The sequence below is a fragment of the Neomonachus schauinslandi genome, chromosome 5, assembly GCF_002201575.2.
Source record: "Neomonachus schauinslandi chromosome 5, ASM220157v2, whole genome shotgun sequence".
Classification (NCBI taxonomy): domain Eukaryota; kingdom Metazoa; phylum Chordata; class Mammalia; order Carnivora; family Phocidae; genus Neomonachus; species Neomonachus schauinslandi.
In genome coordinates this window covers 26833183-26860505 of record NC_058407.1, presented here as the reverse complement: position 1 = coordinate 26860505, position 27323 = coordinate 26833183, and the positions used below count along the sequence as shown (strand labels likewise).

At 40.1% G+C, this 27323-nt stretch overlaps 1 protein-coding gene across 2 annotated transcripts in view; it reads left to right on the top strand.

The window, feature by feature from the left end:
* The window catches only part of CRADD (CASP2 and RIPK1 domain containing adaptor with death domain), a 170985-nt gene that overhangs the window by 83209 nt on the left and 60453 nt on the right, over positions 1-27323 (top strand). The window contains exon 3 of one of the 2 annotated variants that reach the window (XM_044914739.1): positions 25801-25808. The exons of the other annotated variant lie outside the window; for it this stretch is intronic. Coding sequence (XP_044770674.1) covers positions 25801-25808 — 8 coding nt within the window. The remainder of the gene's footprint in view (positions 1-25800; positions 25809-27323) is intronic. 2 annotated transcript variants of the gene reach the window in all.

Sequence of the window (27323 nt, the reverse complement as noted above, 5' to 3'; positions counted from 1 at the left end):
TTTATGAATCCTCACTTTCACTAGCTTTTGAAATCAAGCAGTTAACTTCTAGTCCTAGATGTGTTAGATAAGAATGCTTCTATTCTATATATCTCAAAAGGAGAATTAGATATAATTTGCTAAGCTACTTTTTTCCTGTATTAGCTAAGCTAATACATTACGGACATATTTCCAAGTTGATAAATACAGATTAAAATATTTTATGGCAGGGTACCATACGTTCAGGAAAGTGCACAGATCTTAAGTGTACAGCTCAGTAAATGATCACAAAGCAAACACATCCATGTAACCCCCACCTAGGTCAAGCAACAGTTCTGGTACCCCAGGAGCCCTCCATAGCCTCCTCTTCCCCAGCAGAGGTAACTGCCATTGTGACTTCTAACACTGTAGTGACTGTTTTAAACTTCGTGTTAAAGAAGCATTTGCAGTTTTTTGGTTTTGACTTTTTTACTCCATTTTTGTTGGTGAGCTTCATCCATGTTTTTAACCTGTATTATTATTTGTTTATTCATTGTGGCTGTTGAATATTTTTTCATTGAAATGAAATGCCAAAATATTTACTTAACTCTGTTTTTGATCGTCTTGGGGTTTTTTCCAGTTTGGGGCTATTATGAAAAACGTTGCTATGAACATTCTTGTACATGGCTTTAGGTAGACATGAGAAGGTTTTAATTCTTGTTGTTTGTTTTTTCTTATGCCTAGGAATGGAGTTAGTGGGTCATAGGGTATGTTTGTGTTCAACTTTAGGGTATACTGCTAAAGTGGTTGCACCAGTTTACACCCCATGTATGTGAGTTTCTGTTGCTCCGTATCTTTGGCAACACTCGGTATTGTCAGTTGTGTTGATTTTATCCAATCTGCTAGGTGTATGGTAGTATCTTGTGATTTTAATTTGCATTTTCCTGATGACTAATGAGGTTGAACACTTTTTCATGTGTTTATTGCCATTTGGGTATCTTTGGTGGGGGTAGAAGAAGTTTAAAGTGCTTATTCAAGTCTCTTGCTCAGTTTTTTCTATAGGATTGTCAGACTTTTTCTTATTTATTTGTACTTCATATATTCTTTTTTTTTTTTTTTAAGATTTTATTTATTTATTCGACAGAGAGAGCCATAGCAAGAGCAGGAACACAAGCAGGGGGAGTGGGAGAGGGAGAAACAGGCTTCCCGCCGAGCAAGGAGCCCGATGTGGGGCTCCATCCCAGGACACTGGGATCATGACCTGAGCCGAAGACAGATGCTTAACGACTGAGCCACCCAGGCGCTCCATGTACTTCATATATTCTAGATATAAGTTCCTTTGTTAGTTACATGTGTTAAAAATATCTCAAAAAAAAAAAAAAGGAAAAAATATCTCCTCCCACTCTGTGGTTTGCTTTTTTTTTGAATTTTTATTTTTTAAAGATTTTATTTATTTGTCAGAGAGAGAGAGAGAGAGCACACAAGCAGGGAGAGGGGCAGAGGCAGAGGGAGAAGCAGACTCCCCGCTGATCAAGGAGCCCGATGCTGGACTCAATCCCAGGACCCTGGGATCATAACCTGAGCCAAAGGCAGATGCTTAACCAACTGAGCCACCCAGGCATCTGTGTGGTTTGCTTTTCTAACTCTTTTAATAGAGGTTAGTGGAAGTTCCTGATTTTAATGTAATCCAATTTACCAATTTCCCCTTTATTACTAGTGTTTTTTGAGTCCTACTTAAGAAATCTTTGCTTAGTCTCAACCCCGAGGCCCTGAGGATATATCCTCCTGTGTTATCTTAAGTCAGCTTTATTGTTTTACTTTTTATAGTGAGATCTACAATTCACCTACATTTAATTTGTGTGTATGGTGAGAAGTTAGACTTAAGTTTTATTTCATACCATATTGGTATCCAGTTAATCAAGCAGCATTTACCAAAAAGACCATCCATTCTCCATTGCTCTGCAGTGCCATGTTTTTCATAAATAAAGTATCTATATATGCACAGATCCAGTTCTGATTTTGTCTTCTCTTCTGTGGGTATATTTCTTTTGTGCTAATATAAGTTTTGATTATTGTAGCTTAATAAAGTAAAGATTAAGTCCTCTTTGTACTAATCCCTGATAATACTCTTTAGTTCTTTGCATTTCCAAATAAAGCTTAGAACCAGCTTATCAATTTCTATAAACATACACAGAGACATACTAAGACTTCAGGGATTTTGATCAAGATTTCTTTGGATTAAGAAAGGTATGTAAGAGGGGCACCTGGGTGGCTCAGTCAGTTAAGTGTCTGCCTTTGGCTCAGATCCTGATCCCAGGGTTGACCCCAGCATCAGGCTCCTTGCTCAGCAGGGAGCCTGCTTCTCCCTTTCCTCCTCCCCCCTACTTAAAAGCTCTTTCTCTCTCTCTCTCTGTCAAAAAAAAATAAATAAAGTCTTAAAAAAAAAAAGAAAGATAATGCAAGAAAAAAGATTGCTTTGGATTTATAGATCAGTTGCTTTGACAATCAAATCTGTAGGAGAATTGACATCTTCGCAATATTGAGCCTTTCAGTTCATGTGCATGGAATATCTTTCCATTTGGTCTTCTTTACTTCACTCAGTGTTTCATATTTTAATTATTTGGCTTTATAATCCTTTTCAATGGCTATAGAATTTTGTGGATAACATCAAAATTTATTTAATCAATAACTTTATGTTATAAACTTAGGTTATCTCTATTTTTTTCACTGTTATAAACAGTGTGACTGTGAACATTCATGTATATATATTTTTTAGTACCTTTCTGTCTCCTTATAATTAACTCCTGAAACTGGAAAACTGGAATTTAGCTTCCCCTGCAAATTGTGCCATTTTAAACACTCACCCACTGTTATAATAGTTTCCACTCTTGTCAACCTATGGAATTAGTGATTTTTAAAAATACTTTTCAGGGGGCGCCTGGGTGGCTCAGTCGTTAAGCGTCTGCCTTCGGCTCAGGTCATGATCCCAGGGCCCTGGGATCAAGTCCCGCATCAGGCTCCCTGCTCGGCAGGAAGCCTGCTTCTCCCTCTCCCACTCCTCCTGCTTGTGTTCCCTCTCTCCCTGTCTCTCTCTCTGAGTCAAATAAATAAATAAAATCTTTAAAAAAAAATACTTTTCAGTTTTATGGGAGAAAATAATAACTCATTGTTCTTTGAATTTGCATTTTTTTTTTACTAGTGGGATTGAGCAAGCCATTTGTAGGTCTTTTGTGAGTAGCCTCTTCATAGCTTTTGCATATTTTCTATCAGGTGGTTTTTTTTTTTGTTTTTAATGTTTTTCTTAGGTAAAGCCCTTTGTCACATATATTTACAAAATATAAATCTGTACAACAAATGAGTTAACCAGCATCCTTTTGTTACTAGAATGGGCCTTTGCTGAGGAACAAAAAGAAAACCCTATTTCAAATTGTGATTATTCCCCAAATCTCTATGTCCTTCACATACTTAGTAATATCTTAGTGATAATGTGTGTAGTAGGAGGGACTATCAGCAGCTAGATATAATAGAAGAAAGGTAATGTAATAGAGTGCTAAGATCATTGAAATTAGAGCCAGAAGCCTGGGAACTATACTTGGCCCCACCACTCTTTGAGATCTTGGTTAATCCATATACTCTCCCTGAGCCTTAATTTTCTGTATCTGTACACAGCATAATTTATAATTTATATCTTGCAGGGCTAAGGTGAGATCATACGTGAAAAAAACTATTGTAGACAGTAAAAGTTATACAATACAAATTATAATATGCTAATAAGTATGGTGTAAGTGTAGCAGGTTGAGTGTATACTTCATTAAAATTATCATCTTTTAGGGGCCCCTGCTTGGCTCAGTCAGTGGAATGGGCAACTCTTGATCTCGGGATTATGGGTCAAGCCCCATGTTGAGTGTAGAGATTACTTAAAAATAAAATCTTAAAAAAATGATCATCTTTTGAGGTAGCCTAATTTTTTTTTTTTAAAGATTTTATTTATTTATTTGAGACAGAGAGAGAGAGCACGTGAGAGGGGGGAGGGTCAGAGGGAGAAGCAGGCTCCCTGCCGAGCAGGGAGCCCGATGCGGGACTCGATCCTGGGACTCCAGGATCATGACCTGAGCCAAAGGCAGTCGTTTAACCAACTGAGCCACCCAGGCGCCCCGAGGTAGCCTAATTTGTAAAATATTCAGCCTCACATATTTCTGAGTCTGTGGTTTACCGGTTTATACTTATTTGCATGATCCTTCTAAAAAGAAATGTTAAAAAATTGAAGCTGTTGTTCTTTGTGACAATTCAGAGTGTGTTTGTGGTATATTGGCTTCTAGGGCACCGAGCTTCTGTCTCTAGTATTGACAGCCTTGTGAGCTCATTAGCTACTGTTCTGGTAAAAGCCATTTTGATCCGTGGTGAGAGTACTGCATTAAAAGGGCATTGATGTTGGAAATCTACACTTTGGTCCGTTCATTAAAATGCACTCTTCACAAAAGAACAATATGAATTTTCATTGCAAAGGATAACTTATTTCTTTTTAAAACTCTTCAAACTAGGTAATTATGTTTCTGCCATAGCCTTTTATCTTCCTCTGCAAAGGAATTCTGTCTCCTTTGACACCTCATATTGGAAGCTGGTTTCTTATCCTCAGAATTAATTAACATGCAAATACTTGTCTAGAGATGCGGAAACACGGCTTTTCTATTAGCATTTAAATGTCATTCTTAATGATGTCAAATTGACTCTTTTAAGGGAAAATTAAAGTGGTGTAGTTATCTCTTGATTATTTCCTAGAGCATGTTATTGGTATTTCTGGTTCTCTGGTCTTAGTGGGAGCTTTAATCTCCTACTGTTCATAGGCCAAATTGAGTCAGATACAAGACCATACTTGACGGCAGCAAAGCCAAGCTCTGGCCTTCCGTTGCCTGCGGTTTCTAGATAGGCCTACTTGCCATATCCTGCACTGCTTCTCAGTAACAAGTTTAGCAACAAGTCCAAGGTACACAGGAGCAAGGAGGGGTGTGTAGAGGGGCTTTGGTAGCAGCTGTGTGATAAAGAATAAGGAAGATGAACTTTGGAGTTAGAGATTCAAATAGGTTCAAATCTTGCCTGGGCCACTTTGAAGCTGTGTGACCTTGACATATTACTTCCCTTCTCTGAGACTCAATTTCCTCCTCAGTAAAATATAAATAGTAATAGCTACCACTCAGGTTGTTGGAAAGTTTAAAGGTGATCATGTATATAAGGTACTACTACATAGTGAGAGTAGGCTATCTGCTATAACAAAGAACCCCCAAATCTCAGGGGTTTAACTTAGCTTATTTCCTGCTGTGGGAGGGACGGAAGGAGGTACCCTGCTCCATGCAGACATTCAGTGACCCAGACTTCTTTCGTCCAGTGACCCTGACATTCCCCAAGGCCTTGGAACCCTTCATTGGATCATCTGTCTCTGGCTGGCAGGTGAGGGAAGAGCGTAAGAATGGAGATGGCACACAAGGCTTTATGGGCCAGGCTGGGCTTGGTACATCTTACTCTCACTCATTTCTCCCTGGCCAGAGCTCAATTCCATAGACACACCGACTTTCAAGTTAGCCCAGGAATGTGTGTGTCAGGAGGAAAACAAAGTGGGTTTGTTTGGTGCACACATAGTCCTCCACTACAAGCATCCAGTAACATTTGTTGAGTAAATGAAAGAAAGAAAGAATGGATTCTCTGTTCATTTTCTTTTCTGTGGACTCTGAAAGTGTTAGAGCTAATAGAGGGCCTTAGCAGTGATCAAGTTTTACTCTCTGTTTCTTTAGAGGAGGAGTCCGAAGACCTGGGGAATTTAGTGGTCTGTCCAGTTATTAATGACAGGACTAGAACTTGAACCCATTTCTCCCAAATCCTGCTATTGATTCTCATTTAATTATTTGAAATATCTTTATTTTCTGCCATAGGGTTGCCCTTGCCTTTTGGCATATGAAGATGGAGATTTAAAATATATGTTATTCTGGGGATGCCTGCGTGGCTCAGTTGGTTAAGCATCTGCCTTCAGCTCAGGTCATGGTCCCAGGGTCCTGGGATCAAGTCCTGCATCGGGCTCCTTGCTCAGCGGGGAGCCTGCTTCTACCTCTGCCTGCCGCTCCCCCTGCTTGTGCTCACACACTCTCTCTCTGACAAATAAATAAAAAAAGGTCTTAAAAAATATGTTATTCTGGTCATTATTGGTAGACTTCAGTTTTCTTTGGAAGGAAGAATTTGGTACTTAGGGTAGTGGGATAAATACTATAGGCACTGGAGGCTCCATAGCCTGTCAGTATTTTGTACTGAGAGTGAGAATTCATCTTCACTCACCCACTCCTGTGTTTGAGCAATCTTTCTTTAGCCCCCTTCTGTGTGTATCAAATTATGCAAGGCAGTGTGGATGGAGCAGTGATTAAGACAGAAACATTCACAGCCTAAGGAAGGTGTCAAATATTTAAACAGTAATTACTATATAAAATGAGGGCACGTTGGAAGCACTAAAGTAGAAGTGACCAGCTGCTGGGGTGGGAGGGAGAGGGAGTAAGGGCAGCTTCATGGAGGAAGCAGGTATTTGAATTGGCTCTTTAAGAATGAGTTCGTTTATTGGGAGTTTGATCTGCTCTGAAACATTCACATTTATGTTTCTGTAATCTGTGTAGGTAACTTTGGCTGGTAGTAACTGACTATATGTTAGAAAAAATGGGGAGAAAAACCCAAACAGACAGATCAAAATCCTGATCAAGTCTCTTGTATAGAATGAGCACTTAGCACCCATATTTATTATTCATTTATCACTTTGTCAAATTTTGACAAGTAAATAATTACATAAGATAACCTTTGGATACTGGTCAATCATCATCAACAAATAGTTTATTGTGAGACAGAAAGTTCTTTTTTTTTTTTTTTTAAAAGATTTTATTTATTTATTTGAGAGAGAGAGAATGAGAGAAAGCACATGAGAGGGGGGAGGGTCAGAGGGAGAAGCAGACTCCCTGCCGAGCAGGGAGCCCGATGCGGGACTCGATCCCGGGACTCCAGGATCATGACCTGAGCCGAAGGCAGTCGCCTAACCCAACTGAGCCACCCAGGCGCCCGAGACAGAAAGTTCTTGATACCATCCTTCTAGGCCCAATGGGCTTTGCATAATTTTTTGTTAGGTATAGACCCTTAAAAGAGTTTGTAGAGGCAGGGGTAAGATGCATGAAATACCAGAAAATGGAATCAGTGTGAGGACGGGGGCACATACACACACTGCAGAGGAGGCACAAACATGGATGTAGGTTTGGATTTGGGAGTTGATTTTTGAAAGTTTTCTCTGATAGAAAGAATTGGGGTTGTACAAAAAGGATATAAAATGCAAAGTAATTGTCCCTTTTCCCCAAACCTTTGATTATCATGAAAATAAATGTTTCTTTCTAGCCATTTTATGTGGACAAAGAAGCACACACAGATATATCCTTTTTTATGTAAGTGAACTCATTAAATATATGCATTTTTCTGTAACTATCTTACTTATGTAGGACAGCTTTTCATATTACTACATGGTTCTACTTATTATTATTATTTTAACCAATGGCAAAGTCATCCACTATACTGCTTTTCCATGATTTTACTGAACAATTTTTAATGTTTTTTTTTTTTTTTTCTTTGCTATTTGTTGCACACTCTGCTTCAGGGAACATCCTTGTAGCCACCCACAGACTTCTTGTAGAGGGATTTTTTGGTAGGGTACTTGCAATGGAGTTCCTAGATCAAAGAGTGCATATATTTAGAAGTTTGATAGATATTGGTGAATTGTCCTCCAGAAAGGCTGTACTTATTTTCATTCTGTCCATGGTGTATGTGAATTTCTTTTTCCTAAACATTTTTCTTTTTTTTTAAAGATTTTATTTACTTATTTGATAGAGAGACAGCAAGAGAGGGAACACAAGCAGGGGGAGGGGGAGAGGGAGAAGCAGGCTTCTCACTGAGCAGAGAATCTGATTCGGGGCTCTATCCCAGAACCCTGGAATCATGACCTCAGTCGAAGGCAGCTGCTTAAGGACTGAGCCACCCAGGCACCCCAATATTTTTCTTTTTAAAGAGGATCCTGGACTTTGGGTCAGAGAAGAGCAAATAGGAGAGAGCCTACTAAAAATAAGTGGTGGCCAAGAGAAATGAAAACATTCACACAATGATTTGTATGTAGCAGCATTATTCATAACAGCCAAGAAGTGGAAACAACCCAAATGTTCAGCAACTGTTGGTTATCTAACCAAAATGTGCTATATACATAGAATATTATTCAGCAATAAAAGGAATAAGGTACTAATATATGCTATAATGCGGATGAGCCTCGAAAGCAATATGGTAAGTGAAGGAACCAGTCGCAAACACCATACATATTTATTTATTTTTTAAGATTTTATTTATTTGAGAGAGAGAGAGCATGCAAGAGCATGAGCAGGGGGGAGGGGCAGAAGGAGAAGCAGACTCCCTGCTGAGCAGGGAACCTGATCCGGGCTGGATCCGAGGACCCCGGGATCATGACCTGAGCCCAAGGCAGACGCTTAACCAACTGAGCCACCCAGGTGCCCCGCACATACATATTTATATAAAATGTCCAGAACAGACAAATCGATAGAGGCAGAGAGTATATTAGTAGTTGCTTAGGGTGGGGACTTCGGGGTAGGGGAGATTTGGGAAGTGACTGCTAATAGGTACAGGGTTTCTTTTTGGAGGTGATGAAAATATTCTGTACAGTTATATTGTCCTGATGACTGCACGACTCTCTGAGTATACCAAAAACCACTGAATTGCCTATTTTAGATGGGTGAATTTTATGGTATGTGAATTAATTTATCAGTAAAGCTGTTGAAAATTGAGTGGTGGCAGAGTTCATGGAATGGGCTGGAAAGGATGATGATGTGGCTATTATCATGGACTTATGGGACAGGCAGGAAGACAGTGTTATAGCAATGTGGCAGGGAATTTGGACGGGGAAGGTATTTCTCTGGACGATGCTGAGCTATGTTCAGGTGGCTGATGCTACAGAGGTGGAGGGTGGGGTTTCTCTGCTAGCAGAATGGAGACAAGGACTGGTTAATGCCATGCCTTAGTTAGGGCGAGAATGGGGATTAGTACACTGAATTACTGACTCCTTGTCCTTGTTGGGGACTTCTAATACACAGAAGATACTGTTCTCCGGGAAGGCAGTAATAGTTTCCTTTGCTGACCTAGAAATGCTGGCTGTGCCTCAGCATTTGGAAAAGGAAGGTCAGAGAGAGGAAGCTGAGCTCAGCTGCTGAGTCAGGGAGAAGGGGAGGAAGGCCTAGGGTCACAAAGGACAGTGAGGCCCTCCTTTGTGAGTAAGAGCAACTAGTCCATTTTAAATTCAGCAATTAAGCTTTTTCTACATAGTAGAAGTGACTGTTCTTTTGGAATGTGTTTGCTAGCAAAGATCATGATAAGAATGTTTAAAAGGAAGTTATGATTTTAAATGGCCCCTGAGTTGTGCTGATTGATAAAAATTAGCTTAAGGGAAAGAGGCTTAAACTTACAGTAAACACTGACAGTTAAAGGCAAATTGACATACCTTTCTGTGAAAGCCCAGTTTTCCTTGTAATGTGGCTTTTTTAACACGCTCTTTACTTCTCTTAGTTCCCCATCATTGTGGCTCTGTAGCACAGATTAGATTAAACTGTAACATCCAAAACCTTTTTAATTACTCTCAGGTCTGAAGTTAGCATCAGAAAGGACTGAGGTAGGTCTCCATGGTTCCATTTTGGAGGTTAATCTTTTCAGGTGCCTACTACTGGTTTACCAACACTTTGCTTTTAGTAGCCCAGGACAGCACATGCATGGGTCAGGATTGACTTAATGGCAAAATTATTTTGTATCAGGCAAAAGTGTGGGGTCTCTTGATCGGGCAGAGGCCGGTGGCACTGGTGGTAAGAGAATTCACCCAAGACAGAACAAAGGAGATAGAGATTTACTGAATATCCCACAAGGGCGCGGAGGGCAGGACCCCAAAGCAGAGATTGTCTGCCAGGAGGCAGTGGTGGGGGCTGTAGTTAAAGGGGGAAGGTGAGGAGGTATGGGGACGTATGGAATTTTCCTTTTTTGGTACCCATGTCCCTGTGTAAGCAGCCCGTTGGTCAGCTAGGGCTTATGGATATTTTGAGGTGGGTTGCCTAATGGGCCTGTCTGTATTCAGCCAGGGGGTTGGGGGTCACCGTGGGCCCTTCTTCCTTACTCAGCTTTCCATTGTTCAAGCTGGTTGCCTAAAAGCAGCCTCTACAAGAAGTCTTTTTTTGTCGCTCTATTTGATTCACTATGCAGAATATGCTTTATTCTCCAAAACTTCATTTAAGAATATATCATAAATATGAAACTATTAGCCTTTGTGCTTGATTAAGATATAAACAGGAATCTTACCCACTTTTCAACCTTTGTGAGAAATTAACTATTCTTCTGATTTTATTTTGACTTGCCAAAGAAGCTTTAGCACTGAGAGAAACTTCTCTTGGTGATTCAGAGCATGAGGGAAGGGAGAGAGTGATTCTGGCACATGCACACTAGTTGAATAACTGGTAGATATTTTTATATGTATTTCTATTCTTAGTCTATGGCCTGTAGTTAGCTAGGGAGTAACTAAGCTTAGTGATATTTACCAGACTTGGAGATCTTAATTTGAATATGTCAATATCTAGATCTCCAGGGGAACTTAAGTTAGGTTTAGCTGATTACTGAAAGGCAGACCCTCTTCTTAAGGAATTCCCTCTCATTCAGCAAACAAAGAATAAAATCTGAACAGATTAAATCGCAAGGTAATTAAAATTGCTCTTTATTTCTGGCTGTTAGCTAAATCATAGCCACTACACATTGCCATACAGAGTTTTTGCTTGGTTTTGGTTTCTTTTACTTTTTGGGTTGTTTCTCTTAAATGCATTTTAAAGGTAATCAGTTATGGCGCGTATTAGAATTCCTCCTTGTGTTCTTGTGGTAGGATTCTGGAAGTTGTAATGAATTCACAGGAGAACTCAAGAATGTAAGAAATTAGATGCCAATCATATCTCAATTTATTTATTTATTTATTTATTTTTAAAGATTTTATTTATTTGAGAGAGAGAGAGAGAGTGAGAGAGAGAACGCAAGAGGGGGTAGGGTTAGAGGGAGAAGCAGACTCCCCGCTGAGCAGGGAGCCCGATGTGGGACTTGATCCCGGGACTCCGGGATCATGACCTGAGCCGAAGGCAGTCGCTTAACCAACTGAGCCACCCAGGCACCCGATCATATCTCAATTTAAAAAAATAACAAAACACACACAAACAAAACAAAACAAAAGGATGTAAAAGAAAGGTTTCTACCATTTGCTGAGTTGGGGTATAAACTTTGATCCATTGCCAACCCCTTTAAAATTGTGACTGTGACTGTGACCTGTCATGACTTAACCTCAGAGCACAGCTGGTTCTCTTGGCAGGGGCACCAAAACATTTTAATCCTGCCTGAACAACTATTATCGTTCGGTGTAGACAGGTGAGTAAAAGTCTTACTTTGCTGGTTGGTGATACTGCACATGCTTAGATTTAGTGAAAGGTCAAAATGGCCACAAGCCAAGATACAGTCATGGATGAGGACTTAAACTTTCTCAGTGTCTGATAAATGTTTCAATCCATGGAGAGCAAAAGTCTTTCTGTCATTTTCTTTTTTTAAACCACAGATGGAGGAAGCAAGGAGATAGAAATATTATTGTGAAACTTAGTTTTAACCAACTGTTACTGAAGTAGAATTGATTAAAACCATGGAAGGGAGTGATTGTGATCGTGTTGTTTTTGTAACTACGAAAGAAATGAGAGTTGGATATAACCAAAGAGTTAATGGTGACTTAAGGAAAATTTAGAGAAGGGGGAGGTATTTTGCAATGTCCAGAGTCTTGAAAAGAGGGCACTACAAAAAGAGAAAGGGAGAAAGAAAAGAAAGAAAGGAACGATCTGAGGGCAAAATCACAATTTTTTTTTTTTTTTTTTGGATGAAGAAGAAAAAGGGAGAGAACCACTTTAAGAACAAGGAAGTTTTTGTGAGCTTGGATATTAAGAGAACATGTACCCAAAGACAAGCACATGCTCAAGGACAAATTCAGAAGAGTGGAGTAAAACTAGTAAGAAAATGTCTGCAATGCTCAAGTTCAGACTGAACTGAGACTGGAGAGAATGCTAAAGACAACAGAAAAGGGCTCTTGAAAAGCTATGTTCAAAAGAAGAAGAACAAGTAAAGGCTAAGCTCATTGCTCGGGGCAGATGGAATAATGTTAACATGACGAAAAGCAGACCTACTCAACTATTTGGCTTCTCTCTCTATCAAAGAGAGTGATCTTCAAACTGGAATATGTAACATAAACATGGTTCAGAATAAATTGAAGCACACAAGATTGGGGATGATAATGACAGTCACAACTACAGTTTGTTGAGTTTCTACTCAGGACTGAGTACTAGGAAGGAGAACTTGGTATTTTTTTTCCTAGTGCTTACGGCAGCTGTGCGCGGTAGGGGTTGTTATCAACCCTATTTTATAGGCAAGAACACTGAGGCTCAGAAAGATTTAATAACAAGCCTGAAGCTACACAGCCATGAAGTGATTAGCTTGGACTCAGCTCCATACCCGACTAGCTTCAGAGTTTGGCTCTTTTGACCGGACACCCTGACTCGCATGTCTATCGGCACCTAACTGTTTTCAACAGGATTGTGTCTCCAGCTTAATTTATATTGTAAGACACATAAAGAAACAAACAAAACCCCGTAGATGTTAGTGAAGAGCCATAGTGTGTAATCGCAGGGAAAACAAGGAAAATGGAATATCAAAATGATAAAAAACAGACAAAGACTGTTTTGATTTCTTTTTTAAAGTTTCACTTTGGGCTCTCCAGAACAAATTGCTTGATATTGATCCTTGAGATTGTGCTATGTAAGCAAACAGTTGTAAATGAAAGTAAGGATCCTCAGGAGGTGGCATGCCAAATTAGACACTTCCCTTCCTTTCTTCCTTGTTATTTTTTTTTAAGATTTATTTATTTATTTGAGAGAGAGAGCAAGCACAGGGGAGGGGTAGAGGGAGAGAGAGAATCTCAAGCAGACTCCGCACTGCACGCGGAGCCCCATGTGGGGCTCAATTTCACAACTCTGACATCATGACCGGAGCCAAAATCAAGAGTCCGACACCCAGCTGAGCCACCCAGGCGCCCCTCTTCCTTGTTATTTAACTGGTAACCCTATCATTTGATAGAGGATTCCATATAGTTTGTAAACAAGTTGAATTAATCTAGGCTCAGTTGGGTAGATTCATATTTAATTGAACTACTTTATGCAGATTACTGACTTTAGATAGACAGGCTTTATTGAAATCAAAATACCATGTTTATGGCACTCCTCCCTATCTATCCATATAGCAACTCTATCAAAAAAGGAAATAAAGTTTTTTGGCCTGAGTTGTTTGTGGTAAACCCCTGGCGGTTCCTGTTATTTATTGCCTTCTAAGTGATTTTGAATTATCTGTGTCAGCATTCCTCAAGCTGTTTTCTGAAGAACTCTAAAGATGCTGGAAAAGTTGATAGGTGTCATCTCCTGAGAGCACAGGTGAGAAATGCTGATCTGTGTAATAATTTGTTGTTAAATTTTGCTAGGGGTAGACATTAAATTCATTGATTTATGATTTAGGGAATCATACTCATCCATCCTTTTCAAAATATGGATTGTTTGCTTTCTCTTTTAATTTTTCAGAGTATTCCACATCTTTATACATATCTGTCAGTTAATTCAGCATCCTAAATAGAATTCATCTTGGCTTGGTAACTTGAGCTTCTTTAAAGGAGTTAAGCATACTCTTTCTTGTTTTGGGCTTTAATCTCTATACTTGACTTCATGGGATTTGAGGAGGAATTAGACATAGTATGTATAGTGTCCAATAGCTTAAGGTAGGAGCAGTAATTTGAAGTTACATATAGAGAGTTTTCACATCAGTATAATGAAGTGCTTTCCAGTAATTTGGAACGTTCAAGCAGAGATTATATTATATCTGTTAGAGATATAAAAAGGAAATTCGTACACTGGATGGATGTTAGAGAAGATGACCTTCTACCTCTAAGAGACTATGATTACAAGACATTTCTGTTTCACACATAGTCAAAAATAGGATAGCTCTTGGGTACTGTCAAAATCTTGGAAGTCAAAGACTATTTTGTTATGGTACCATTATTATCTAAGAAAAGCATGTGCAGTCTCCTTTTTTGAAGAGTAGTTGCTGCCTTGGTTATTCAAAGGGGATGGGTGGTTGGACAGTGAATCTATTTTATGGACCCTCCAGTTTATTCCAGTGAAATGATTGGTTATCACCACTACCTGCTCTTCCAATAGCACTATTTTAAGTGGTTTTTATTGCTCTTCAAGGAAATTTTGGTTAGGAAACTGTATATAACCTGATTGTGCTGACATTAAAACTCTGCAGAAGTTTGAAATAAAATGAAATTAATCTTGCCCTATAGGTAGATTGGAGGCAATGCTTGTGATATTTTTGCCAGGATGAAGAGCCTGCAGTGTTCAGAACAAGCAGTGGTTCTTTGAAAATAGCTCATTTCCCCACAGTAATGAATAAATTAGTGATGGGATTAACAGGATTGTATTTTATTGTTGAAACAAAACATTGTCAGAAGTTACAGCTGGTATTCAGGACTAGACTGAGTGAATTTAGTGGCAACATCAGCATTTTAAGAATATAACAGCCCCCCCCCCAAACAGACAAACAAAAAAATCCTTCTTTTCTTGATCAAGTGCGTTTAAATATTTCCCACCCCCAACCCCAAAAACAATGTAACAGGGAATAGTTTTATGATGTTTAGTACACGCTTGGTGCTTAACAATATGAAATAAACAAGGGACAGATAAAGTATGATGTTGAATAAATTGCACAAAGAATAATGTTAGGGTAACCATTATATGGTCTTGCCTGACTGTAAAAATTATGGGACACTGATTATGATAGAATTGACAGTTACGAAATCTTTTATACGATTTTGTGACCTTTGCCTCCCTGTTCCAAAGTACTTCATAGCAGTGATCATACGGGTGTTACAAGAGTGTGTTCATGTGTCTCTTTCCTAGTAGATTATAAGTGCATTGGGTTATAGCCATTATAGGCTATGTCTTTGTCATCATTGTATTGTACTTAGATCCCACTGCTGTATGTAGCCACTAGGATGATGATCACAAAGCTCCAGATGGTCCCCTCTCCCACATCTCCTCAACTCTGCAGTCTTCTTAGCCAAGTTCTGTGGCTGTAACAACTGTTGAATGAACAAAGGGAGGAACAGATGAACAGGCACACCAGTTTTGTTACGTACCAGCGGACCCTTCTGGAAATAGGACTGACCAGTACAGGCATTGGTGTCCTACCATGTATGTGGCAAATGTGGCATGCAGGCGTGTTTCCCGGGACTTACGATATGGCTGCAGTCTTGCTTCCCTTTCTGGCTACTTTTGAAGCCTTTCCTGTGATTCTCCCCATTCTAAGATGCAACAGCTGGTGGGTGGTCTCCCTTTCTCTCTTTCTTTCTTCTCTGTATTTTTGGAATGCCTCACACATGCCAAGCATATAATATATATATTATATATCTAATCACATATAAAGCTCTCCGTAAAAAACAACAACAACAACAACAACAAAATTTTACTGGTATAAAAACGAAGACACATGCTCACATAGAAATAAAAAGAAAGTGCCAGGTTTCAACCCAATTGTCCCTGGTTCTAAATCTCATATTCCTTCTGTTATATTATGCAGCCTCCCTCAATTGTGCCCCATCTTTGCCCTTTCATTTCTCTCTGACATCCCTGTCCTCCCTCATCTGCTGTTCCCTCACCCAAAACACAGACTGAGGTAGATCCTTGGCATGCCACTTTTCAAAGGATACTGAAACTGTGCTCATCCTATATGATATCCCCAGTGTTCAGCCCCGTTTAACTCTTTGGTCAACACTAGGCCATTTCCCACTTCACTTATCAGACCTTACTTAAGTCTTTGTGTCTCCTGTTACTTTCCAGAACAGGTCTGAACACTGTGGAAGAATTCATTTTTCTACCAGGCCAACTGTGCCATTCTCCTCCAATATATTCTATGGTAACTCTCCCTGTTTTCTTCTAGAGAGGCAGCATTGAGGGGTGGTTGAGAGCATGGGCTCTAGAGTCAGAATGCCAGGGTTCAAATGCTGAATTTTGCTTCTTCCTGTCTGTGCGACCTTGGGTAAGTTACTCCAGTGTCTCATCTTCCTCACCTGAAAAAGGAAGATGAGAAAGTACCGTCACAGGATTGTTGATTGTGGATTTAATCCACAAAAAAGCCCTTAAAGTTAGAAACCCCGAGTCAAATCCTCAGTAAATGTCAAGTGTTATTTTGAATAAAAGCCAAGAGCCTCACTCATAGTTTAAGGCTCACTCCTGAACTGCTTTGGTTTTCCTGATCTTTTGATTTCTTTTTCTTTTTTTTAAGATTATTTATTTGAGAAAGAGAGCGAGCACACTAGCAGGGGGAGGAGCAGAGGGAGAGGGACAAGCAGGCTCCCCACTGAGCAAGGACCCGGATGTGGGGCCTGATCCCAGGATCCTGAGATCATTACCTGAGTAGAAGTCAGATGTTTAACCAAGGTTAAACCACCCAGGTGCCCCTGAACTTTTGATTTCTATTCATTCCTTCTTCCCCTCTGGCCTCCTGTGTCCTGCCAGTTCCTCCCGTCCATGTCAGTCTGTGACACAGGCTTTGTCCACTCCTGAGCCTGGACCTCATCTTCCACCTGCATCCTACTGTCTGGACTGGGTTGATCTTCCCTGTCCACTTCTGTCAGCTGGTCTCCCTTACAGAGCTTTTTTTTTTTAAAGATTTCATTTATTTATTTGAGAGAGAGAATGAGAGAGAGAGAGAGAGAGAGCACATGAGAGGGGATAGGGTCAGAGGGAGAAGCAGACTCCCTGCCGAGCAGGGAGCCCAATGCGGGACTCGATCCCGGGACTCCAGGATCATGACCTGAGCCAGAGGCAGTGGCTCAACCAACTGAGCCACCCAGGCGCCCCTCCCTTACAGAGCTTTAAGAGCCTTCGAAAGTGCCTTTCTCTTCGTGAAACCTCTCTTACTACAAGGGAGAGAAGTGACTAATCCCCCAGCTTGTACCTTTTCTGAACCTTTTCTGAACATGTCACTTCACCTCACCAAAACACAGTACCACTGTGAAGTGTGTTTGTGAAAATAAAATCATTTGATTTCACTCTTTGCCCTGTACCTGAATATGTGCCTGGAAGGTCAACATTCCTTTAGGAAAGGGTACTTGTTTCTGTTTGTGTCTGTTCTGAGTCCACAGCTCATAGAGAATAGGGTCTCTGACTTCACAGGCCCCTCTCCCAGTGGCACCTCCATCTGTGATTAGTAAATTCCTGATTCAGAGAAGAGGTCATTTAAAATCAATTATCCACCAAAAACCTAACCCCTAACATGCATTCTGAAAATGCATGTTCAGTGCTTTACTCAGATCCGACATTTGAAAGGTCATCTAAAGCTTTCTCATCTTGCATCAGGGATATTTTAATTTCTGTTAACTAAAGATTTTTTTCCTCAGGGTAGATGTAGAAAATACCAATACTTCTTCCCAACCATCCCCCTCTTCTTTTGAAAGCTTTCATATTTATCCCTGTATATTGTTTGACCATACCTTATACTTCAAGCCCTGTGTTGGAGGGATGACTTTCACAGTCAAATGGTAGGAACTGTTTTGGATCCTTAAGAAAAAAATGCTACTGAATAATGCATAGTCTTCTCCTTTGGAGAGATGACAAAAATTATAGTGGTTTTGCCTGTCATTTAAAAAATAAACAGACTCTGAACCTGTCTGGATTTATTGGCTTTACAGACCAGACTGAAAGTACACCATGCACCAAATTATGGCAGAACAAATTCTTCTTTAGGACATTTATGGTAGGTTGGGCTTTTCTTTCTTTCTTTGTGTGTCTCATTACTGGCAATGATTTCTGAAGCATCAAGCATTTTCCACCTTTGTATAAAATTAATCAAAGGCAGACTCTTAGTGGCCTTGAGGTATTTTTCCTCTCTGTGTTGGTTCAAATCCTTGTTTTGACTGCCTTATGGTATCCTAGACAGAGGTAGGTGGGTATTCCTGAAGAGCAGTGTGTATTCTATAAAGAATGCATTTTGGATGCCAACTGGCCACCCTCTTTTACATGAACCCTGATAAATGAATCAATGAAGGAATGCAGGCATTTAGGGAAAATTGTTAATGGAGAAGATGGGGATATTGCTTGAGCAGATGCCCTTACTATTACTAGATGTTAACATTTTTATTTTACTTTAGTTTTCAAACTGATCTCTCAAACATAATTGCATTTGAACTACACAGCAATCCTGTGAAGTTGGTAGGGAAAGTATTTATTATCTCCAACTACAAGGAACCATTCCCAAAGAAACCAGGGCTGATCCATGTGGGCTCCGATCTGACTGAACCAAAATGGCAGTCTTTCCATTCTAAATACAGTGATTTCCCTACTAGATCAGGGAGTCTCACATTTAACTATTCAGAAGGCCCAGGGTTGGGATGAGAAATTCACATTTTTGTCATACACCCCAGGAGACTAATGGTGATACAGGTGTGGGGTTGGACCACACTTTAAAAAATCCACTTGATGCTGGGGCGCCTGGGTGGCTCAGTTGGTTAAAAAATCCACTTGATGCCATATTGTATCTTGCGTTTCAACCTCTTTTTATTAACTGTAATGCATTGAAAATATCATTTTTAAGATGGCATGTTTAACTTGAGAGGATTGAAAAGTTCATTTAAATGTTGTGTCAAAATCCACAGTGATAAGGACACAAGGTTATTACAACATTGTTCATAATAGCCAAAGACTGGAAACCTTCCAAATATCCATCGATAGGGGAATGTTTGAATAGCCAAATGGTACATTCATAAAGAGGAATAATGTGCATTTATAAGAATAAACAAGGAAAACCTCTACATCTTGCCATGAAGTAATCTTTTTTTTTTTTAAAGATTTTATTTATTTATTTGAGAGAGAGAATGAGAGACAGCACAAGAGGGAAGAGGGTCAGAGGGAGAGGCAGACCCCCTGCTGAGCAGGGAGCCCGATGCGGGACTCGATCCTGGGACTCCAGGATCATGACCTGAGCCGAAGGCAGTCGCTTAACCGACTGAGCCACCCAGGCGCCCAGAAGCCATGAAGTAATCTTTAGGATGTATTGTTAAGTAATAAAAATAAAAGGGAAAAAGTATTTATAGGGTATGCTACTTGTAGCGTAAGGAAGGAAGGAAAATACAAATATGTATAATAAATAATAATATATAAATATTAATATAATAAAAATAACATTTATGTATATACGTGTGTAAACACACACACATAGCCTGCAGGATTCAGACACTACTGTTCTCACTATCCAGATGAAGAAACGGAAACGTTGGGGGCTGAAGTTTTTGTCCACAGACCACGTCCGTCCATTTCCAAAATCGGAGCTCTTATGCATTATTTCATGCTGCTTCCCAGAAATAGTCCTTTGATTTTATAGTTTTTCTGTTTTTATTTTTAATTTTGTTTGTGGATAAATTTTAAACACTGAGTAAATAAGGATAGATCAAATGGAGTAGCCTCTCTGTATTCCTTGTGTGTGAGAAAAATGCAAGGTATCTTTCTTATTGTAATAATTACAAAGGCCTAATCAAAGGCAAAGTGATGATGGGACTGGAGTATGTAGCAACTTTTTTCATACTCATAAAAAAGTAAAACTCCGTAAATTGTAACTTAAAGCCACAAAATAAGGTTTACTAATGCTTGTTCTTCAACAACAGTATTTGATCAGCCTTTTACTAGAAGTGGAGGCCAGAGAAAATTGGCTGATTTCATTTTTCTTGTGTTCGTAAAATGCTTTTAGGACTATCACAACAAAGAAAAGCTCTAAAACAAACAAATAAAATCCTGAACTTCCCCTGAGCCATGATTTGTTTTACTTTCTTGCAAAATTATTTCGGCATTTGTAAAACCCAGGTGTGCCCATGGGCATGTGCAGCCATGTCCTTGTCATCTGTCATGTGCGATGCTCTAGATGTATGAGATAGCAGTCACCAGTCGGAATGCTCGCAAGCCACATCACTGAATTCCTGCTGCAGGGCATGCGTGACTCATACCCTCTGCTTTACAAAGCAGTGACTTTACAAAATACCTGCAGTGTGGCACTTCATGGCTGATCCCACATGACTTATGCCCTCGAGATGTCTGACTGGAATCTTAGGAAATTCTGCTAATGGGTTTGACATTCTTGTTTCCTTCAAGAATCAAAGCACTAAATATAGTCAAGCTGAATGACAAAATTGTACTCATAGCCAGGGCATGCTGGTGAAGGCATCAAAAATGGATAAATAATACATAATGAATATTGAGTCTTGCTGTATGCTGGAAGCTGTAGCAAGCCCTTTAAATACCAACTAATGTTTAACTCTCTCAGTGATCCTGTCTTATCGCTCAGGTGGCTGAAGCACAGAGGGGTTCAGTGACTTGCCCAAGGTGGCACACTTAGTAGGTGGCAGAGCTGGGCTCTGAACTCAGGCATTGGGAGCCTTCAGCCTTTGCTGCCTCACCACCGTGCAGTCCCAGAGCGCCAGCAGAAAGTAATCCCGCGCCGTAACCCGAACTGCCGGGCACAGTGAAAACCTGGGCTATGTGCCAGAGCTCTGTCTTTCAGTTTGACAGACACCTGAAGCTAAGCGGAAAGAGATGAAGAGATTGATCAAGCACCTGTGGCAAATCTTTGGTATTTGATATTTGATACACAGAGTTGATATTAGAACACACGGTTCCAGAGTGACTTATTGTCCAGTGGGAAAGCCAGTTGGCCTGGTGACCTTGCAAGACAGTTAAAGGACATAAGAATGGATATTCATTCAAGATTATCAGGAAGAAATTAGGTCAGAAATGAAATGAAAACAAATGGCAAAGAAATATCATTTTGGTATAAATAAAAAAAATTTCTGTGGCTTAGTAAACGGAGTGCCTTTTCTTTCCTGATTTGTTGGAGAAGCATGGAACCTGCTTACTTTGAAATCCTAATATCTCTTTAGGCCCAACTCATTATTAATGTAGTGTACTTTCCTCAAAAGAGTGATATTTTCACAAATGCTGTTTCTGGCTCCAGTCACGTATAGAAACACTGGAATGAGTCCAACATGGTGTTTTGCTTTAAAAAAAAAAAAAAAAGGAACTGTATTTGATAATGCATATGCTACAAACACCTCTAAAAATAATTTGCAGTTGGCAAGCTATTTCTTTAGTATTTTTTCCTGGCCCAGAAGAGGAAGCTTTAAAATTTAAATTTGATCAACTTAGTACCTTTGAGAGTAAGGACAAGAAACTTTGCCAGCTTATGTGATTGGAATATGCTTTAGTATTTATATAATAATTGAGAATGACCCAAACTGATTCTCTCTGGCTCATCAGAAGTAAAAATTAAAAAGTTAAAATTGTGTCTCCTCCAGAGGGTAGTAGGCTTGAGTCACCCACTGGTGTATCATCTTCCTCATATTCCCAGTCCTTGACCTGTGAGTTAGAAGGCAAGGATGCTTCTTTGGAGCTTCCTTCATACCTTCTTTTACCCTTCAATATTCAACCACAAATGCTGTTGGCAGCTCCTGGCAGAACAGGAAAGGAGGCCAAGGAGTGGATCTATAAAAGGAGAGTGATTTGTTCATAGGAGCCCCTTGGTGAATGAAAGAAAATAGATTTGAAGTCTTGGCAGTACCAGCAGTATTTATTAAAAATGCAAGCTCATGATAATAATATCAAATAGAATTATGGAGGAATAATGATACCCCACTTCACAGGTCATTAACTCAGACATATGTTTGGCTGCCAAAGAGAAGCTGGGTAGCAGAGCAGACAAGATTAAGAACATTCAAGATCTTTGGGGTGCCTGGGTGGCTCAGTCGTTAGGCATCTGCCTTCGGCTCAGGTCATGATCCCAGGGTCCTGGGATCGAGCCCCGCATCGGGCTCCCTGCTCCGTGGGAAGCCTGCTTCTCCCTCTCCCACTCCTCCTGCTTGTGTTCGCTCTCTCACTGTCTCTCTCTGTCAAATAAATAAAAATCTTAAAAAAAAAGAGAACATTCAAGATCTAGTCCTGTAGCTTGTGACCATGAACCAGTCACTTAACTCTTTGGCCTTAGATTCTGTATAAAAGTCTTGTACTTGATCTCAATGATTATGTCCTACTTCATCAAAATAGCATGATTCTAAGTTCCTATGGGATATCCAGATAAGATGGGCGAGGTGGAACATTAGTTTTGGGTTTTGCCTTAAAAGGAAGTGTTGGGGAGACAACAGGGAATAGCAGGGGTCACAGACTCAAATGCCTGTGTAGGCAAATGAGTGAAGTGAATTTGACATAGGGGAAGTACATATCTATAGTTTTAGGTAAAACCCCATTTTTTAAACATTGACAAGTCTTTTTTTTTTTAAGATTTTATTTATTTGACAGAGAGAGACAAAGCGAGAGAAGGAACACAAGCAGGGGGAGTGGGAGAGGGAGAAGCAGGCTTCCTGCTGAGCAGGGAGCCTGATGAGGGGCTCAATCCCAGGACCCTGTGATTACGACCTGAGCCGAAGGCAGACGCTTAACAACTGAGCCACCCAGGCGCCCAGACAAGTCTTTTTTTTTTTTTTTCCAATGCCCAGAAGTTGAATTGCTGGACATGTGGTTCTATTTTGTGTATGTATGTATGTATTTAGTAAGTTTTTTAGTTTTTATTTAAATTCCAACTAGTTAACATACGGTGTAATATTAGTTTCAGGTGTACAATTTAGTGATTCAACACTAACATTCAGCACCTGGTGCTCATCACAACAAGTGTCATCCTTAATCCCCATTACCTATTTCACCCATCCCCACACACAAACATTGACAAGTCTTTCCATTTTTATCAAATCACTGTTGTTGGTGACACATGGCTGGCCAATGGGCCTTCTGCTTTAGACTTCTGGGATAGACTCCATACTTAAGAGGTAAAGGGCAAGGTTTTGGACTCTGACAAACCTGAATTTGAACCTTGGCTCTGCCCTCTAATAAATATGTTCACTTGCACATCTGTATTTAACTTTTTAAAGTTTTAAGTTTCTTTATCTGTAGAAATGAGAATGGCAGTATCTTTCTTGTTGGATTTCCTAAAGATTACATGTAGCACGGTACTTAACACATAGTAGGCACATTCTAAATGTTAATTCCATTACCATTGTCATGGTGGTAGATCTTCTATAATTTTTTCATTTTTACCTTGATGGCCAGTTGCTCAACATTTAGAAAAGAATGATAGAGGCCAGTGCTTTTTCATAAATTCTGAAATTGAAATCTCTTCAACTTACATTTCAGTTGTTTAAAAATACAGATTTCATCTTTAAAAGACCCCATTTGGAAGGATACATTTTCTGTTTGCCAGGGGATATAGGAGGCAGTAAAATCAAATAGATGGTCGGTTACACTCAAAAACCACTTTAGACTGAGGAAACACAACACTGCATTTCCTCCTTAGGAAAAGTCTAGTGGCTGGACCTGCTGTGACTGATGGTAATTTCATAGTTTGATTATTTCCAGGGGAAATCTATTTTGAAAAGAATTTGCTACATGCCCTACTATGTGCAGGGTGCTCTTCCAAGGGAATAATATAAAGATGACTAAGACCTAATGAAATTGTCATGTACAAGACTGTCTTGGCTCTTTAGATTACAGTGTGTACAGAACTGTGTTCACCTTGAGAGGCTGCACAGACCTTCCAGTGATGTGCTGTTGTGCAAGGTATCTTTTTTTTTTTTTATGTTTTATTTATTTATTCATGAGAGTCAGAGAGAGAGAGAGAGAGAGAGGCAGAGGCAGAGGGAGAAGCAGGCTCCCCGCCTAGCAGGGAGCCCGATGCGGGACTCGATCCCAGGACCCTGGGATCATGACCTGAGCCGAAGGCAGATGCTTAACCATCTGAGCCACCCAGGCGCCCCTTGTGCAAGGTATCTTTGAAGTCTCCCTTTGGGATTTGCCTTGAGGGCCCTCGGCATGTTTTGCTGAAGACTTTTATACTGATGCTATTCATTCTCAGAAGGTGATTTTGATTTGGGAGAGTTGCCAGGAACTCTTCATGACGAAGTCTGCCACATGGGTGATAATCAAACTGGCTAGAGTAATTTTTGGTTAGAAATGAGTCAAGGACGGGGCACCTGGGTGGCTCAGTTGTTAAGCATCTGTCTTTGGCTCAGGTCATGATCCTGGAGTCCCAGGACCGAGCCCTGCATCAGACTCCCTGCTCCGTGGGGACCCTGCTTCTCCCTCTCCTGCTCCCCCTGCTTGTGCTCTCTCTCTCTATCAAATAAATAAATAAAATCTAAAAAAAAAAAAAAGAAGAAATGGGTCAGGACCATAAAGTAATATGACAAGTGTTCTTGTATGTCACATAAACTGATCATAGAGATAAAGGCAGTTCCAAAAGAGGCATTCTGCAAGTTTTTTCCTCAAAACCAGTATCACTGGCATATATTTCTAGCTTCACAACAGGGTTGCTTTGAAAGGAGTGGTGCTCATCTGTCCATGTGTTACAGTATGTCTGCGTAGAGAGCCTTGTACTTACCTCTTAGCATACTGAGTTTTGTTTTGTTTTTCCCTTTAAAATATTACAGCATTCTGTGAAGCTCCGGGATAGATTTCCTCCAAGAAAATGAAACAAATTAGATCCATTCTCAGAAGACATTAATGGAAAGAAATACATGTTTATACCAAGTTCTTTAAGACTATCTAAACTGGGAAGGATTGCCTCATTGTTGACCATGGTTATTCTACCATGATTTAGAGACAAATAAGTTTCCTGTCAAAGTGTTTAACAGAGGAATTAAAGAATTCTGTGTTGTGGCCTGTTGAGGCTTATTCTTTCATTCCACAGATATCTTTTGAGGCTGAATGTATGCCAGGCATTATCAGACACTTAGAATGATGATGGTGATGATAGATTCGTTTCACCTCAAGGAAGCTTGATATGCAAAAATACAAACTTATTCAATAACTGATTTGAGTATAATTAATAGTAGTATTATCAATTATCCTCCTTTTTCCTTAAAGGATAATTTGGAATTTCATGAAGTGTTGAGCTTCTCTGGTACATTTGAAATGTTGTTCATCTTAGGACCATTGGAATATGTATATACTCTTGAGGCAATATGTCTCTGCCATGACACCTGGTCACCATGTGTGTGGTCTCCCAGGTCTGAGGATCGATCTCAGAACACCTCTTAACCAAATGTGTCACTGAGCCCTTGTTAGAATGATGTTCTTGGGGGGTGCCTGGGTGGCTCAGTCGGTTAAGCGTCTGCCTTCGGCTCAGGTCATGATCCCAGGGTCCTGGGATCGAGCCCCACATCAGGTTCCCCGCCCAGCAGGGAGTCTGCTTCTCCCTCTCCCACTCCCCCGCTTGTGTTCCCTCTCCTACTGTGTCTGTCTCTGTCGAGTGAATAAATAAAATCTTTAAAAAAAACAAAAAGAGAGTGGTGTTCTTGGTTGTAGAGGGAGGCTCTGAGGCTCTGAGGTTGTTGTCATGTTCCATCACCTCTTGAGGATGCTGTCTGGGGAAGAAGAAGTAGCAATGGTGCTGGAATCAGAAGACAGCACTTTCCAGTCTCAGCTCTGGTCTCCTCAGTGGTCATTTGACCTACCTAAACCTCAATTTTCTAACCTTCTGGAGGAGGTCAGTAACCCTGTTTATTCCCAGCGTTGTTGTGGGGCATTGCAGGGGACTGGGTATGTGACAGCATTGTAGGGATGTTAGTCCTTGTTGCTGTCATTGTCCTTCAGATAATGAAGCCTTGCTGTACTGAGAAGCAGCTCTGTCCCTTGGAGTCCCTGGGGCTTTGTTTCACAGCTCTTAGCAAGATCTTATTTCTTCTTCCACCTGTGGGTTATTTGTATATTTTGTCTTCAGTAGCCAAGTTTTTCAAGGTCGGAGACTGTGGTGGTGGGTACCTCCCCCCCGCAACGCTTCACCCCCAGTCTTTCTATTTTCCCACTTTCCATGTTGACTGACAGAATCTCCTTATTTCTCAGAGTGGCCAAAGTTTTTGTCTGAGAGTCTGAGTTCATGTTTTTCCCCAAGCAGAGGCTAAGAAGTATCTAGTGCAGTAATTTTTTTTCAGAGTGTGGTTACTTCATCTCTTGAAAATTACCTGGGAAGCTGAAGCCTCCAGGGTGGTCACTCCATCTTTCTTGAGGGAGCTGTGCACGTCACCTTGATACAGCCACCTTTACGAGAACATGAATGAACCAGAAGTCATGGTATTTGGCTTCCAGTAGTTTATAATTTTAGAGATAGGACATAAGGTGATAGGTTGGTTTAAAAGATCCAGGGAATGACTAAGGAACACATGCAAAACAATAGTGTTAAATCCAAATTTTAGTTTTTGGTTAAAAAAAGTCCTTTTAAAATCGTATAGGTTTAAAAATTGAAAGCAGATGAGTGATTACTTGGGATGAGGGGTTTGGGCATGGTGGGAAGAAGCAATGACAAAAGGGCAGACAAAGACAATGATGGATATATGTATTATCTGGGTTGTGGTGATTGTTTCACGGATGTATACATATATCAAATTGTATCAAATTCCATACTTAAAATATGTGTAGCTTATCTTAGGTCAAGTATACATTAATAAAGTTATTAAAAATTGTATAGCTTCATCATCTGGAAGGAGGGCAATTGTGGAAGAGATATTTGTTGTAGAGAATAGCATTTTAGAAAGAAAAACCAAACAGTTCAAATTCTTTGTGGGTTTTTTTTTTCTTCTTTCATTAATTCTCTGTTTGGGGGCCTTTAATTGGATATCTCACAACGTGTAAAAGTAGTCTGAACTCTTTGAAGTTCATTTGAATTCATGATCTTGGTAGCAGACGTGGTTTTAGAAAATCCTGTGCATGTTGCTTTTGTAAATTGAATACCAGCCCCCGCCCCTCCCCCCAGGGACCTTGTCACCTAATGGAATTTTGCAGGGACTCCTAAACAATGTGGGCCCTGGCCTGACGTCCTGGAGTTAAGGATGTTGTCCGCTCTGTTACTCAAGGCCACAAAGTCCACTTGAAAAATTTCTTGTGGAGCCCAGCTGCAGGAAGAACTTTGCTTCTCTGGGTAGAAATAGTATGTATTATCCTTTCTGATAACATAATGGATGCAGTCTCTTTCTTCTCTTTGGCCCCCAAGAAACTCAGAGGTAAACCTGAAGCTTAGCTGTTACAACCGTGGTCTGCATGAGTGTGTTTATATTTTCA